This window comes from Nansenia antarctica (genome assembly GCF_963989245.1).
Source record: "Nansenia antarctica genome assembly, chromosome: 7".
NCBI classification, from domain to species: Eukaryota; Metazoa; Chordata; class Actinopteri; order Argentiniformes; family Microstomatidae; genus Nansenia; species Nansenia antarctica.
The window spans coordinates 7275360-7292859 of NC_137677.1; the positions used below are offsets into that span (position 1 = coordinate 7275360).

The following is a 17500-nucleotide window of genomic DNA, read 5'->3' on the forward strand; positions in this document are numbered from 1 at the left end:
AGCATCCAGGCCCTGCTGTGGCTTCTATAGGCCACTAGCAAATGGGCCTGCGAGCTTATTAGAGTGTTTCCTACGTCCCTGGTTTCCTATTGAAAGCAGCTAGAGATGGGGGGACAAAAGCCAGTGACTGCTTTGACAGTGTGTTCAGTAATAGCCTACAGGACAGATTGGGACCCCATCCACCCCCGAAGTCCTAAGGCTCAGTCAAGATCCTAATGGTGGGTGGGTGGGTGGGGGGGGGGGCATTTCAACCATCTCTATTGTGAAGGAGACCTCAGCTCTCACACAGGCTTTTACCTCTCATTGTTTGTTTTTCTGTTGATGCTTTTGTTTGATTTCTCGTCGGCTTTTTTTTCAGTCCCCCGTGCCCCCCCCACACACACACCGCCCCCCCTCCCTTCCCTAAAAAGCTCAATTTATCTTATTCAGGAGGAAATGGATGATCCTCATTTGTCACGTTGATAAAATTATGCAAATGACAAAAGGCGTTAATAGATAGCGGTGGCAAGGCATGTGGCTAATAGATGAGGTGCCAGCAGCGCCCGTTTTGTGGCGGGACAGCCGCTTTCAGGTTACCTGACAGGGGCATTGAGGGAAAGTAATTGGCTTTTCCTATCCAGGGACCCCATGCAAATACAGGGAGAGAGAGAGAGAGAGAGAGAGAGAGAGAGAGAGAGAGAGAGAGAGACAGAGAGAGAGAGAGAGAGACAGAGAGAGAGAGAGAGAGAGAGAGAGAGAGAGAGAGAGAGAGAGAGAGAGAGAGAGAGAGAGAGAGAGAGAGAGAGAGAGAGAGAGAGAGAGAGTGGCATCCGGTGCCGTGCCTCTGCCTCTCCCTCTTTACAATATCGTCATTAGCATCAGCGCTAGTAGCGGAGGCATTTGATTTTTTGCTCAGCTGAGTCAGTCTCGGGGGTGGAGGGGGCAGGGGGGGGGGGGGCGATGCACTTCTTCAATGGCACGGCGGGGACCGCGGGGGTGTAAGCTTGGAATACAGAGCGGTCGGGCCGATGGGGTTGTCCGATTGTGTCCCTGTTTTTCCACAAACACGTAACACTGCATGCCTGATCACAAAGCACATGCACTACAAAAAGATTATTGATTTCCCCGGATTAAACCCGACTGGTCACAGAAGAGAAACAGCGACTAGTACAGTGATGTATTTCCTTCTGAATTAGGTATTCAGTATCTGCACTGCAGAGAGAGAAGTGAGACAGCGTGTGAGGGTGAGAATTGAGAGAGAGAAAGAGAAAGAGAAAGAGTATGTATGTGAAGGGTTACACAGCGTTCTGTAGAGACAGTATTTGATGAAAGTGGCTAGGAGCTAGCTCTCAGCTGGGGCTCAGTGGAGAGAGAGAGAGAGAGAGGGAGGCTGCTGAGAGGTTATTGGGTTCTTTATCAGAGCGTCCCAAGTATCAATGGACTTACATTACAGGTCGCTCCTCGTGACCCGGCGAGTGGCACCACAGCAAATTAAAAAAGCGAGTCCAAGCCGCAGCAGGCAGAGCTGTTGGAGAAGATGTCACCTTACCTTAACGCAACCCAGAAGGGACAGTCACTCACTCACCGAGAAAGTTTGACAAAGGGAGACAAATGCAATTCAATTCTGCTCTGAAGTTTCCCCCCCCCCAGTTCCCCAGAGACCGTGATAATGTGCACATGTCAATCCCGGGATTTGAATGAGCCCAACAGACAGCTATTGAAACATTTCTCCAGCTGGTGACAGGCACCCCCGACTGGGAGGATGGACAGATCCACTAAACATAGGTTGACAGACTTCTCTTTTTTTTCTTCCTCCTTCCTCTTTTCTTTTCTTCCGCTCTACTTTCTCTTCACTTTCCATGCCGCATCCATCAACCCAACATCCATCTCTTCTTCCTCCATTCTAACCTTCACATTCATTCTCATTCTCTCTTTCTCTCTCTCTCTCTCTCCCTCTCTCTCCCTCTCCCCCTCTCTCCCTCTCTCTCTCTCTCTCTCTCCCCCTCTTCTTCCCCTGGTACTCCCCCCTCCCCCCTCATGTCCCTCTGTCTTAGCTCATGCAGCAGCAGGCGGCCATCATGGCAGCGAGCCACGGGGGTTACCTGACGCCCAGTGTGGCCTTCCCCGCCACCCAGATCCACCAGATGGGGGCGCTCAACATCAACGGCCTCCCGCAGACTCCCATGACCCCGGTGTCAAGTGAGTTTCATCATGCACTGGGTGAGCAATCGTTGCATTCCTTTTTCTGTTTGTGGATTTGTGTTTTGAGTATGTGTGTGTGTGTGTGTGTGTGTGCGTGTGCGCATCTGCGTCTGTGTGTTTGTGCGTATGTTTGTGTGTGTGTGCGCGTCTCTGTGTGTGTGTGTGTGTGTGTGCGTGTGTGTGTGTGTGTGTATGTATGTGCGTGTGTGTGTGTATGTGTGTGTGTATGTGTGTTTGTATGTGTGTGTGTGTGTGTGTGTGTATGTGTGCGCGTGTGTGTGTGTGTGTGTGTGTGTGTGAGTGCGTGTGTATGTGTGTGTCAGACTGCAGCAAGGCCAAGAGAAAGAGGAGATTTAGTGCCTGCCTACTGATAATCCAAAATTATTCAGTCGGAGGGGGAAAAGAAAAATACATCTGATGTGATTTGCATATTTATGTTTTGTATGCATGCAGAAAGAATTCCCAGCTACTAAAGGAATTGGGGACTATAAATAAATAAGTTTGCAGCAGGTATGGCACTAATTTTCCCAGCATTTTTGACCTTGTGCTTTGAAACACTTACAAGGGGATCTGCATGCAATTCATTCTGTTTTCCATTACAAACGCCCCCATCATTCTACTGTATGCGGAGGCATTCGGGAGGAGAGAGTAAAGGACTTTGAGATACCGCATAACATTTGCTTATTCAGCAATACCTCATTTCCGTGAGATAGAGAAAACTTCCACTCTCAACACAAAAGCGTGATGCACCGAAAATGAATAATACAATATCCAACCAAGTCTTTGTAGTGTTATTTCGTCAACATTGCTATATTGAATTCATGAGAATGAGTTGTTATATTAGTTTGGTAACTGTATTCCAATGAGGGACAGGGAATTGACAATCTGTTTGACGTGACCCATTTTTACAGCACCTTTTTACCTCACTCTCAAAAATCAATACCACCCAAGAGCGCTCCAATCAGCAACCATCTCACTCCTGCCTCCTCAGTCTCCACTGTGACTTAATGCATGCATGCATGCATGATGGAATATGTCAATACGCACATACTGTATATATGTGCTCGGATTCTTAAAGTTTAAGCGCTATCGTTTGTGGAGGGGACTAGCCATTTGTCAAATATTTACAGTGACATTTTTAGTGCCAAGTGTGCACTTTTACGCCACGATAATCAATCAAAGATGGTGATTAAAAGTATATAGCTGAGTGTTGGCCGATGTGCTTCTTCTTGTGTTTCTATGTTGTGGGGGCGAGACAAGAGGAATCTGCCCTGTATGCATGTAGGTCTCCTGTATGTGTTCTGTATGTAACACAGAGGCTTGGTTGCAGTAGACTATACCATGATGAAAGACCATGAAACGCTCCCACCACACACACAATGTATAATGTACTTTGCCATTGTGTGCATTGAATGCATATAGGCTAACACGTCATTCGAAATACCAACGTACATAATCAAGCCTGGGATTTAAAAGGGGGGGGGGGAAAGGGGGGGGAATTATTGAATCGTGTCGGATATTTCGTCGTGAGGTTTAACCTTTTCAAATGTCCTCATGATATGGCCTTGTAAGGGAGAGCAATCCATTATGTTCATAAGCAAAACAGTCTTGTGTGGGGAGATGGAATCAATGCCATATTAATCTGCGAGGCCAGCGCTTAATGAATTGGCTTGTGGTATGGACGGACGGGCTCACGCTGGTGAGACATTCTTGCTGCTCTGGAACCCGAGAAGCTCTAAAATATGATGTCTGCCATTGGACACGGGTCTGTGTAAGCTATACAGACAGCTGATTACCTTTATTATTGAATCTAATGCATTATTAATCCCTGCAAGAGAGCATGGCGTTTCTTGAATTTTTCCAAGTACTACAATAAATATGAAATGATTTTTTTTTTCTTCCATTCATCCATTTATTTGACTCTCTCTGGCAGGCAGGCAGACAGGCAGGCACAGACAGACAGACAGACAGGCAGGCAGACAGACAGACAGACAGACAGGCAGACAGGCAGACAGGCAGGCAGGCAGGCAGACAGGCTGGCAGGCAGGCAGACAGGCAGGCAGGAAGATAGACAGACAGACAGACAGACAGGCAGGCAGGCAGGCAGACAGGCAGGCAGGCAGACAGGCAGGCAGACAGGCAGACATACAGACAGGTACAGACAGACAGACAGGTACAGACAGACAGGCAGGCAGACAGGCAGGAAGACAGGCAGGAAGACAGACAGACAGGCAGACAGGCAGGAAGACAGGCAGGAAGACAGACAGACAGGCAGGCACAGGCAGACAGACAGACAGACAGGCACAGACAGACAGGCACAGACAGACAGACAGACAGGCAGACAGGCAGGCAGGCAGACAGGCAGGCAGGCAGACAGGCAGACATACAGACAGGTACAGACAGACAGGCAGGCACAGACAGACAGACAGACAGGCAAACAGACAGGCAGACAGACAGACAGACAGACAGGCAGGCAGGCAGGCAGGCAGAGAGGCAGGCAGGCAGACAGACAGACAGGCAGGCAGACAGACAGACAGACAGGCAGACAGGCAGAGAGGCAGGCAGAGAGGCAGGCAGGCAGACAGGCAGGCAGACAGGCAGGAAGACAGACAGACAGGCAGGCAGAGAGGCAGGCAGACAGGCAGAGAGGCAGGCAGAGAGGCAGCGGACTCGTAGAGTGCATGTACTATGCAGGCCCCGCTCTCCCTCTCACACTTCGGGCTATGACTTATTTAGAGTTCATTGAGGGAGCACATAGCATTACAGGCTAGGCTGTCTGTTAAAGCAGGCTGACGGATTCTATAGCCACTCTGAGACTAAGGGACTCATACAGAGCATAAAGTGGAATAATTTATCCTAATGTCAGAGACTGCTTTCATGTTCTGAGGAGAAGCTGCTAGGTTCACTGACAGTGTGTTGAATGTATGCATGAAGTTGTCTCACCATCTCTCAATATCTTGACACAATACATTCCCCACTAACTACAGCAGGCTCTCAATTTTCGCACTGATATCAAATATGTCGATATTCGGTCGAGAAAAATTCATCAAAGTCTCTTTCTTCATAAGCATGGAGTTTCCCCTGTCCCAACCCATAAAAAGCCAGTTAGATATCAGTAGAAGTAGCCGACGGCCTTACTAAAATCCCAAACTGCAAGACTAGCATTGACATAAAACCCGCAAACAGTGTTCTAAAGATGATCATTAAACGCCAGCCTGATCTTGGAGGTAAATGTGTAACATTACCCTCTTGTTAACGATCGGGATAACCTCTGTCTGCGGGTAGACAACACCATAAAGCGTTGTGCGTATGACAGGGACAATGCTGCAAAAAGCCTCAAAGGTTAAGGGTATGCCTCTGAAAACAATGGAACATCCATTTGATCAACAGATGTACAGCGTTTAAGCTTGATGGTGCATACGCAGGCAGCCAGATGGCAGACTTGATTAGAGCATGTATCCTTACAATGATGCATGTTGATGCTTTTTGGAAAAAAAAGGGATGTTTAGCAGGTGCACTTCCTCCTCTACGAAAGAAGTAAAAAATGAAATAAACAACAAAGAAAAGACAGATACAGATCCTGGGGGAATACTGGTAGGGGAGGGGGGGCGGGGGAGGGTGAGGGTGTACTCTACCGGGTAGTCAGGTGCTTTCTCTTAGGTCGATCACGTGATCAGGAACCGAACGTGTGTGATCAAAGTCACTTTAATGTCGTCTTATGCACAGCCAGCGGCGCCCCTGTGTTGACAGAGTACCCCCACCCAGACCTCTGCCCCCCCAGCCCTTTGGAGTCAGCTGTAATGATCATTGGTCTTTGGTGATGGAAGATCGGGTTTAGATCGGGGGGTCAAAAACATAAGGCGTGACAGTTCCGCAGTGACTAGTGCCACACGGGTTCAACCTAATGAACTGTTTGACTTAGTGTGTGTGACCCCCCGGGAATGCTGGGAGCACCACGCCTCACTGGGAACGGTGACTGCAGCCTCACCTTGAGTCGCTGCACGTCACATTAGCCACAAAGCTCCAGCGCAGAATGTCCCCCCCCCCCCCCCTCTCCCCCACCTCAACAACCCTCCCCTCCCATGGCCAGATCCTATTCCACCAGGGAATAGGTCTGTAACACCATACAGTACCTCTGCAGAAACATGTCTTTAAGCATAAGATAGACCATTTGTATCATGTCATAACATTATCACGTTACTATTGACGAGTTAATACACGGTGTTCAATATGCAGCCATATGAATGTTCAAAAGCAACAATAGGAATCTTAGGGAAGCGTTTAGAATACCGAGGACCTTCTTCTTGCATTCACGTTTTTCAAGGACCCAGCATATTTTTATTGCAGTTTTTCCCTCAGAGAAAAGATGGCATAATTTTTTTCCCCGTTTTTTAAAAATCAAATAGATGAAAGCATCTGTTATGGAGGCCTATTTCCTGCTTCAGTGAGAGACAGGCCGTGTGCCGATAACGACGGCGGTGGCTCTCTCTCCTCCAATACGGGTCCAGTGCTCCTTGTTGAGATTTGAATGTATAATTAGCATAATAAATACTTCTGTTGCATATGGCGGGGCTCTTTCACAGCGTAATCATGGTGAAGTGTAAATCAACAATGTTCTCAAAGAACAGGCTGCCGACAATATAAATGTAATTACGCTTCCATAACATAAAAAACCCTGAGCGGAGTTTCTCAGACTCACTTCGTCTCGTAATAATAGAAAAAAAGAATCTGACAGGACATGCACACGTAGAGTTGTGTAATATATGTCATGTACTGACCCATAGCATCCTACTCAGCCATGCCAGAGTGCAAAACAACATGTCATTATTATGGCCCAATGCATACACATGTACATGCACACACTATGAATATGATTTCCCTCAATGTGAGGCTATTTGTCCACTGAAGTATAAAATGAAATGTCTTGTTATATGGCACTGAAGGCCGTACCGTGTTTGTTCCTACTTGAGCTAGTAGAAAATTATGCAAAGACCTGCTCATGTATACAAATCGCTGAAGTCTGTTGCTAACAAAAGGTGATTGGGAGTAGACGAACAATAGTACAGTACTCGGATTCAATTATCCGATCTCGTTATTATGATGATGTACCTGTCGTTAAAGGTGGCCCATAAGTCACACGCCACACAGTACTGTTACTAATCCCCCCCCCCCCCTCTTTCCAGTGTCTGCGGTGTTAATCATTTAAAGGCATATTGTCTCTCTCTGTCTATCTGCCGCGTCTCGCGTTACACCTGCCCACTACTCCCCACAGCGACACCTCCACCTCCTCCTCCACCATCCACGGAGCTACCCTGCCTGCTCCACAAGGTCCATCAGTCCCCCCCCACCCGCCACCACCCCGCCCCCCCCCCCCCCCCCCCCAAACGGCACAATCTCCCAACCTGTGACTTCTATAATCTCCTTTCTTTGGTGCCTCTTATCACACGCGCGCCGCGCCCGCCCGCTGACCCTGGTGCGTGCCCGTGCACCACCCCCCATCCCCCCCCCCCCTGCCCCCCACCAACCGCTAAGCCTTGGAAAATGAATTTGCCTGATGATGGAGAGGGTGTATTATCTGGCGGTACAGTAGAGTGCGTGTGGCCGAGCCAGACGGCCTGTCTGAGTCTCTTGGGCCCGGCCTGGAGAATGAGCCAGGACTGCAGTCTAATTCATCACTGGGTTCCTGCAGGAACACAAGCAATCGTGGAGGAGCTTAAAAAAAGGAAATAGTGTAAAAGACACAACAGCTCTCGCCGGACCTCAGGGACAATTCCCCCCTGGCCAACAGCAGTTTGGCTGCATGAGTGTCAGACTCCCCGCTGCTTAAATGCTGAGCTTGGAGAGAGGAGAGTGTGTGGGGTAGTCTAGTCTTAGCCTGACACAGGGCTTTCTCTGTGTGTGTGTGTGGGGGGGGGCGTGGGGTGGGGTGTGAGCCTATTTTACTACAGCATTACCATAAACCCCCAGCACAACATAACCTAGCCCACTGTATATGCTATTCATGCATCACGCGTCCTATGTGGACTAACTCTTCTCTAGTGGGTCTTCTTCACTGAGGCACCACCAGATTGCCGAGGATGGGCATGCCGGTGGGTTTCCGTGACAACAGGGGTTTCTCTCCAATCACGTGTTGGCTCCAGATTGAAAGGTGGTCCTTGGGGGAGCGTTTCTCCGTGAGGAGAGGGGGGGGGGGGGAGTGAGAGCCTAGATGCGGCGCCATGGAGCAGCCTTTCAAAAGTAGCCATCATCCAACAGTGAGATCCTCTTCAGAATGGATTCATTCACATTCCGGACTGTGATTGCACTACTTTGGGGAAAAAACAGGCGACGGTTTAATAAAATGCATCGAACAAGGGAGGGAGGGGAGCGATCCAATTCCGTTCTTCTTCCCTTGAAAAAGAAAGAAAAAAAGCTGCAGCCTGTGTGTAGTGGGGTGTATGTAATAGTTACGCAGCTCGCCATGTGTCAAACTATCCCGTTTGTTGTCGTTGCGTGATGTAGAAAAGAGAGAGAAAGCGTCACAGTCTTTTAGCGTTACCCACTTGCCCATGCAAAGCAGATCTCGCTCTGTAATCTCTCGCTATCCAGTCAGGATCTTACTGAAGTTGCGTCGCGGTTTCATCATCTTGAGCTCCAGGAGCCAGCAGGGTATCGCACAAACACAACTGACAGGCTCATTTTTCACACGTTGACTCCCCACTTATCCAGCGGGAAGTGTCACGACGGGCGCCGGCGATGTGACAGACTCACGTCCGATTCGTGTCCTTGCTTTGGAGAGATGTTGCAGCGTGTTGCGAGTGTGTGTGTGTGTGTGTGCGCGCGTGCGTGTATCTGTAGGTGTGTGTATGTGTGTGTGTCTGTATGTGTGTGTGTGTATGTATGTGTGTCTGTATGTATGTGTGTGTGTCTGTATGTGTGTGTGTGTGTGTGTCTGTATGTATGTGTGTGTGTGTGTGTGTGTCTCTGTATATGTATGTGTGTGTGTGTGTGTGTATATATGTGTGTGTGTGTGTGTGTGTGTGTCTGTATGTATGTATGTGTGTGTGTCTGTATATGTGTGTGTGTGTTGTACGTGTGCGCATGCGTGTGTGTGTACGTGTGCGTGTGCATTCGTGCGTGTGTGTGTGTGTGTGTTAGTCGTGCGGTCTGTAAACTCCTGTCCTTGTCTCCGCAGGCCTCAGCTCTCCACCAGCCAACATCACCACCTCCGCTGTGCCCAGCCTCGTCACCCCACTCGTCAACGGCTTCACCGGCATCCCTCATCAGCCCAACGGACATCCGACCGTGGAGGCGGTCTACACCAACGGCCTGCCGCCCTACTCCACCCAAAGCCCCACCGCAGCAGACACCCTGCAGCAAGCCTTCACTGGAGTACAGCAATACACAGGTAGGCCCCGGAGCCCTGAACTACCAGCAAGGACCGACAGAGATGTCCAGTCATAGTGAAGTATCTCTATGAGGCTCCAAGGCTAGTGTACTCTACTTTGGCCCTTATACCTGTGTTATAACAACTGCAATGACTGTAGTAGTAATAATACAGTAGTTATGTAGTAATGGTATAGTGATGGGATAAGGGCCCCAGTGAATTGTATGTAGATGACAGAGATTTAATGGACTTGTAGTAACAAGATAACATGTACAGTGCTAACATCACATCTCCCTCTCTTTCTCCCCTCTCACTCTCCTTTCCCTCTCTCTCTCTTTCTCTCTCCCTCTCACCCCTCTCTCTCTGTCTCTCTGTCTCTGTGTCTCTGTGTTTCTCTGTCTCTGTGTCTCTCTGTCTCTCTGTGTCTCTGTCTCTGTGTCTCTCTGTCTCTCTGTGTCTCTCTGTGTCTCTGTGTCTCTGTCTCTCTGTGTCTCTCTGTCTCTCTCTCTGCAGCGATCTACCCCGCCACCACACTGACCCCCATCGGTCAGACGATGCCCCAGCAACAGGTCATCCAGCAGCAGCAACAGAGAGAAGGTGAGGGTGAGAGAACAATATTATTATTTTCTTACACACCTCACACCCGCACACTAGAACTATTAAGTGCCATTCATTATAAACACTGAAGTTGCTTGCAATGACCTGTATACAGGATTAACATAATGCAAAAATAAAAATTTGAATTTGAATTATGAGTTTCATAATAGGACGTGGCTTTCACTAATACCCTGTCTGGTGTCATAATCCATTGATTGAATGTTTCCTTTTTAGAGATGAAAGTGTAACAGAGGCTAAACTGCATGAGGGTATTATCTGGGGGGCGAGTAGAGTAATCAAGGCGTCATGGTTTGGGGATGTGGGATGTACTGGTTCTGAGCGGGATTGACTTTGGGCTTTAACCTCTTAGGAAATGTGAACATGGAGATTACTTTAAGGATGTAAATGGTTGATTGCATTGTATAATCCATTGGCTAGGTTCAAGTACCGTACATTTAGAGGCGTGCATTTAAATCTGCTTAGATTGATGTCCTACATGGAATTAGGAGGACAACAGGACAATGTCCATGTCATTTTGTGAATCGAAATGTGTGGATGTTTTTGAATCTCGAGGCCAAAATGTACATACAGTACACTGTAGTGTACATTACATGGGTCTCAAACATGTTTTGTTTCATTTTGTGTTAAGACAGATAAGGAGAAGGCCCTTTTTTTTTAACTACTGTTGTACAACATCAGATGTTTGAACAGAAGATAATTACAGTCTTAATACCGTCTGCTGAACATGAACATCAAAACAAATCGAGCCAGCTCTTAAGTGGTAGCATGGCTCTATAGCCACGGTATGAGAAAATCAAATCAACTTGGAACATTTTCCATTTGTATCTCAGGCTGCCGCAGTAAACACAGCCATGTTATTTATCGACACTGTCACCCAAGTCCAACAAATATATTTTCTCCCATTACATTAGTCTTGCTTTCAAAATTCTGTCCCTTCATCAAATGAGAATCAGCAGGACTGAAACTTGCAGTAAATAGGCTTAATATTGGGTCTCTGTGGTTGCCGTAAATAGCTCTTATTGTGGTCTTCGACAGTTACAGTAAATAGGTGTGACTGCAGGTTCCCGTGGTTACGGTAACTAGGCCTGACTGTGGTTGTTATGGGTTTCTTGTGTGTTCCAGGGCCGGAGGGCTGTAACCTGTTCATCTACCACCTGCCACAGGAGTTTGGAGATAATGAACTCATGCAGATGTTTCTGCCCTTTGGGACTGTCATTTCCTCCAAGGTCTTCATGGACAGAGCCACCAACCAGAGCAAATGCTTCGGTGAGTCAGTCTGGGTAGTTGTGACAGACTTGCAGAGTGGGGAGGGACCCTATGTCAGATATCACCTCACAATCCTCAATCTACACACAGCAATTATTACAGTTTCGTATTCGGTACTACCATTATCCAAATGGTAGGATTTCGTGCTTTCTTTATTGAAACAGTTGGGTGTGTTACCTTCTTTATCTCAGTGGAAAACTAAGGGCATGAAAAAAGAGCTTTTCTCTCTTGTTAAAAAAACAAACAAACTTGGCAATGCCGCCATGATTGTACAATGAGTACAGTGAGCCCCTCATTATTCCGGTTTGTGTGTGTGTGTGTGTGTGTGTGTGTGTGTGTGTGTGTGTGTGTGTGCGTGTGGACACTGAGTGACCTGAAAACTCATACGAGGTCCTGTGCTGTATCAGCATACAGATCACCGCTCTGTAACCCCAATACCTGTCAATACCCAGAATGCACTGTGTCTGATCCACCAGCTTCCCTGGCTCTGGTCCCACTTGGCTCAGTTCACACATGTGTGTGTGTGTGCGTGTGTGTGTGTGTGTGTGTGTGTGTGTATGCGTGGGGGGGAGGAAGGTATCCGGGTGCAGAAGATAGGCTAAGGCAGAGGACAATTATAGATCAGCATTTGTTTTCACTTCAGGGAGCCGCACATCCCTGGGCAAAATTGATTGCCGCCTGCTCTCTCAGGGGGGACTTAATAACATATAAATTCATGAAAGAAGACCTATTTGCAGTATTGACTAATACACTATACGTTTACAACGTAATGTTAGGTCTGGGGAAGGGGGCCGCTCGCTGGGGTAATTAATCTGGAGAGGAGAGAGAGAGGGATAAACCCAGACTGATGGTTGGTGCAGGGAGGCGAGCTGACACCCGGGATTAGAAGAAAGAGAGAAGTAGCTCCCCTTTTTTAAAGCAGCCTTAAGTCCAGTGCACACATCCCCCACTGTTATCTATGGATGGTAGTAGTACCAGGGGCTGAGGGCTGAGTAGTGAACCCCTCCCGGTCCCCCCCCGTCCCCCCCCAGTCCCCTCCTAATGGGACAGAGGCAGCAGACACCTCCACTCCCAGGTGGCTGGGGACCTGGGGAGGCTCCTGCTGTTTTTCATGGGTCATCGACTGCTCCTAATGACACTGGGGAGTGCATCAACCGGAGACACACTCCAGTGCTGTTTCTGGTCACTGCCTTTTCAAGGCTTTTATTGTTACACTTGATGGAAACAGGATGCTCAGCGTGGGGCTTGGTGGCTCGGAGTGGGTTTCTCTTCTGGGGGAACACATACATGGCATGGGGGGCTTCTGTGGCCGGCCGCCACCCGTGCGGACGCCTCGGTTCCGTGTCTGTTGTGTGTTTGCCCCACGTGGGTTCGGTCTTCTGTGCGAGCGGAGAAGGGACACCAAAGCCACCAAGGCACGCTCGCTGATTCTGGACCCGAGAGTGGATGGTGTGTTTGCACGAAGCTGCTTTGAGAAGAATATCACACACGGTTGAATATTGTTCAGATGTTGAGGAGTTGGTTCGTAGACACCGTCGGTCTCCGTCGACGACGTGTGCGATGGTTTGAGTTGTTGAATGCATCTGAAGTAGTAGTCGTTGCAGAATAGAAGGGGAATTCAGGGTGTTGACTATAAACCCTCTCTTTGATTTCCTCATATCCCGACATTGAATACCGTGTCCTAGTGACCTCGTGTCTTTTGATGTTTAATACCCTCCCGCTTGCTTTGCTTTTTCTCAAAGGTTTCGTGAGCTTCGACAACCCAGCTAGCGCACAGGCAGCTATTCAAGCCATGAACGGCTTTCAGATTGGAATGAAGAGGTTGAAAGTCCAGTTGAAACGACCGAAGGATGCCAGCCGCCCTTACTGACACAGCCTACCTTCAGTATTCACTGTAACAGCACAGGTGAGCTCAGCAGACCTCCGGAGGATACACAACGTACCAGGCAACTCTTGTCGATCTGAAAGGATTGGAAAGGTCTTAAGCAATACGGTCACTGTTTCATTCGGTCTTCAGATAGGCTGGGTGAAACGTTGAGCAATGCTTTCTGTATACCCAACGTTATATAATCCAATTTTTTCAGATCTGAAGAAGTGCCGTGGGAGTACTAGAGAGTAGGGGCTAGGGACAAGGATGGGGATCAAAAAACAGAATGTTTACTAACTAGACAGGGAAAATCTATCAACCTCATGATTGACAAAGACTGATTGATTTGCCAATGTGGGCTGTCTCTCTCCAAACCATTTAACTGGGGGGTAATTGAACTCTTTGAAAAATGATAACAACTTTATCATTTATAAATCCAGATATTTTCATTCCCATTTCAAAAAATAACCTGAAAGCAAACTGAAAGCTTAAAGTGGTTTAATCTGTCTCTTTTTAGGTTTTGACGACATGTGAAGATATCTCGGAGGAGTTAAACTTTTTTCGTTGAAAACAAATAAAATATCTTTAAAAAAAAAAATCTAATCTACAAATAAGGAATTTTCGAAGACATATCAGCATTTACTTATGAAGACATGAAGACATAGAGGCTCCATATGGACGGGAGGGGAGGCGTGATGAAAGCGGAGAGGTGCCATGGGAGGGGAAGGTGCGATATGTGGAGTTGGCATCACGGAAAGAAGACACCAACAGCGCAAAACGGCACAGTGCAAGAAAAACAAGAGAAGTTGAAAAAAACTGAAAAAGATATGAAACTCTGAAACAACAGAACTTTTCTCGTTGAGACTTGAATTGTTAATTAAGCAACAAACAAACAAAAAAGCAGCAACAACAAATAGATTTCTATATACGTATTATATACACATATATATAAAGAAAGAGGCGCTTGCGGCTTTTACTATACTGGACAAATGAGGGTTAAAACTTGAAGATCAAGAAAAACAGTGGAAAAAAAGAAGCTATTCTGTCTGTCCACTGATGGACTTTCTTTCTCTTTCCCTCTTTTCTCTTATTCTCTCACCGTCTCTCTCAGCAAGCGCAGAACTATGACTTTCTGAGGTCACTGAGGGTTCCATTAGCTACAGTACAACTGAAAATCTTTCACCCCTAAGGGACCAAAGGACCAAACATTTTTATTGTTCTCAACAGTAATATATAGTATTAATGATACTAATACTACAAACTACTACTAATAAATATTACAAGTTAAACTTAAGAAAAATACTAGCTTCAGGTTGGACAAGGAAAAGGGTTTCGGTTTCTTTTCCTTTTACATTTATAGCTACTGGGTTTGAGAATATTTAAACAAAATAGGAAAAAAAAGGAAAAAAAAAATATTTTAAAAGCTATACTATTTTAGTGGCGTAGAATATGTGGATTAGAGATTGTTTCGGGCATGTTCAGATCTTGCTTTTTAACCAGTCATTCTTCACCCACAACATTCTATATCTCAACATTTCATCTTGGACATAATCTATAATCTGTGACCTATCCGTTGTGCAGGGTTGTATGAGGAACACAGCGACACTGCGCACTTCCTGCTAAACCTTCAAACTGTAGTGCCAAAAGTTACACCGTTTAAACATTCCCAACATAACAGACATATACTGTAAAGTATTACGGAGGGAAAAAAAATGGTGTCTTCAGTCTTCTCTTCTCTCTGGTGTTACTGTTCTGCACATTCTGTCTCCATGGTGATATACTGTCATTGTAGGCCTCCATCTTTTTTCATTGCAGAAAAAAGGCATTCCACATCAGGAAAACGGAGGCAGCGTCATTAAAGCTACTGATAATACAGATAATCTAGCCATAAAGCACAGCGGTAAAACTGCCACCCGGTAGTGCGGCTATGGCAGCAGTAAAGAAGCGCAACATCTTTAACTGGTTAATAAAATATACAAATTACCCTGACAATGGTTATAAAATTGCCATCCGAGCGTGGCAGTGGCTGCCGGGTCCTGCCCCCTCCCACTGCCAGCCTGCTCCAGCTGCTCTCAGCAGGGGGGGGGGGGGGGAGGACTGTGTGTGTGTGTGGGAGGGGGGCTCCCCGCTCAAGCACATCTCTCTTAATAGGGACCATCAGTTTACGGGGGGGGACCTGATAGCTAACGCGCAAGCATAATTAGGATAATGCTAATATTGATCAGATGGGGAGCAACACCGCGGGCAAGAGATGCGCAATCAATTACACATTGGCATTTCAAAATGAATTGACTGACTGACAGAGTTCATTTTTCACATAGGAGAGATTGCAGCAGGCACCACAGCACCAGCTCTCCCCTCATAGCCTCAGAGAGCCCCCCCCCTCCCCCCTCCCCCCGCCCCACACCCCCACAAACTGACATACTGTACATACCATGGAACTGTTTGTCACCGCGAGATTAAGACGCTATACTTTTAACAACACTTACGGCCTGTAGAAGATGTCCTTCTTGGAGAATGAAACAAATGGTCCATAGAGTATATATAGCGAGAGTAGCGATGAGGTCAAATGGAGGAGAAAGTGTAAGTGTGGGTTTTAATGTACACCACCACCAGGCCCTGCCTCCTCAATAGATGGATAGGTGGGACTGTAACTAAAGAGCAGCTGCATTATTTCCAATGGGAATAATAGCAGACTGCGAGCTTGTACCCCACGAGGAACAGCTTGGGTTTAGCAGCCTTAGGAGGTCAAATTAAGAGCAAAATGATCCATCAATTAGACGACGGCAGAGTCTGACATTAAGTGTAGTTACCGCAGCTGCTGCTCCTCGGAGAAGGGAAGTCACAAACAGGAACACAAACAACCAAACAAACTCTGACATGTGGAAGATCAGGGGGGCGACAGCATACTATTAGCTTGAATAACCAAGTCAGTTGTTGTTTAATAGGGGACGCCGCGCGTTCCCCAGCTGTAGCAAAACAAAAAGCAGTATTAACGATAAAGTCACGATTCCGGGGGGGAAGTTTCGAACGTTTTTACACGGATAATGTCTGAGATGAAATCTGTTGGCAGATTTTTCTGTATCTTTTTCCGTTTGACTGTTTTCTACTCATTCGACTCTATTGCCTTTTTTCTTTTTTTTGCTTTATTTTTCCATCTGATTTCCGTTGCGAAGATTCAATCATCTTTCTCATTCTCTCTCTGACGTTCATGCATTTATTCATAGTTCTATGAAAACAGGCCAGTCGGGTGTGACTGAGCAAGTATTCCCTACCAGCATGTATGTGTAGTACTCTCTCTGCTCTCCGAAGACTGCTGAATAGAAGCCCGGGCATTGAAACCCCGAAAGGGCAATGCCTAGCTACTACACTCGACCACTGATCGTGATCGCAAAAAGGTTGCAGTTGTTGTTTCCTGAACGAAAAGCGTTTGAATGCCTTTATCAGCATCAGAATTGCCAAATTTGCAGATGAGTACATCTAAGACACTGCCTATCTGAGTGCTCTTGACAGATACTGACATACCCTTAAAAACACAGAGGGGGGTGGGGGGGGGGGGGGGCGGGAGCGGGAGCGTAGCAGGCAACAGATGAATGATATTCATACTGTATGCAGAATTGCAAGATTATGTTATAGTAGATGACATGTTTGAAGGATGAATTATTAGCAGACAAGAGAACAAGATAGGTGAGAGCACAATTACATTCAGTAGTAGGTTTGTTTTTTGTTTTTCCTAAGTTAAACATTTACACATATTTGCCAAAAGTGAGAAGCTTTTCCGCCTGAGTTACCGTAGGTTACCGTACCCCCAACCCCCTAACCCCCCCGCCCCCGCCCCCCGCAACCCTCTACTCTGCCCACCCCCCCCTCCACCAACCCCCTACCGCCCATCCTGTCTGGACTTGGCACCTTAGGAGGCTGTGATATACAGACATGTGGCCCCCGGGCATCTACAGCCTTATAACCCGATTCAAAAAGCTTCTCTTACAGGATTTCTACTGGAGGGATTTTTAAATTATTAAAATCAAATTAAATTTGGCCTTCACACAACAGCTTGGGTAATACAAATTAAAGATGGCAACTGTGGCTGAAATTTAATGAGTTTGAGAGATGTGGAGTAATTTTTTGCGGGGGGGGGCGGGGGGTTGGGAGCTAAAAGAATACAATTACTGTGACGAAGGTGAGTGTGTTGGATGGAAGAA

General features: G+C 47.0%; 1 protein-coding gene across 1 annotated transcript in view; it reads left to right on the top strand.

Moving 5' to 3' along the window:
• celf5a (cugbp, Elav-like family member 5a) overlaps positions 1 to 13301 on the top strand; it is a gene marked incomplete at both ends in the record, with an annotated part of 111410 nt that extends 98109 nt beyond the window's left edge. Inside the window, 5 exons of the mRNA XM_080535445.1 lie at positions 2034 to 2199; positions 9356 to 9568; positions 10061 to 10144; positions 11288 to 11431; positions 13174 to 13301. Of these exons, the coding sequence (XP_080391571.1) occupies positions 2034 to 2199; positions 9356 to 9568; positions 10061 to 10144; positions 11288 to 11431; positions 13174 to 13301 (735 nt within the window). The remainder of the gene's footprint in view (positions 1 to 2033; positions 2200 to 9355; positions 9569 to 10060; positions 10145 to 11287; positions 11432 to 13173) is intronic.
• Positions 13302 to 17500: the final 4199 nt, after the last annotated feature.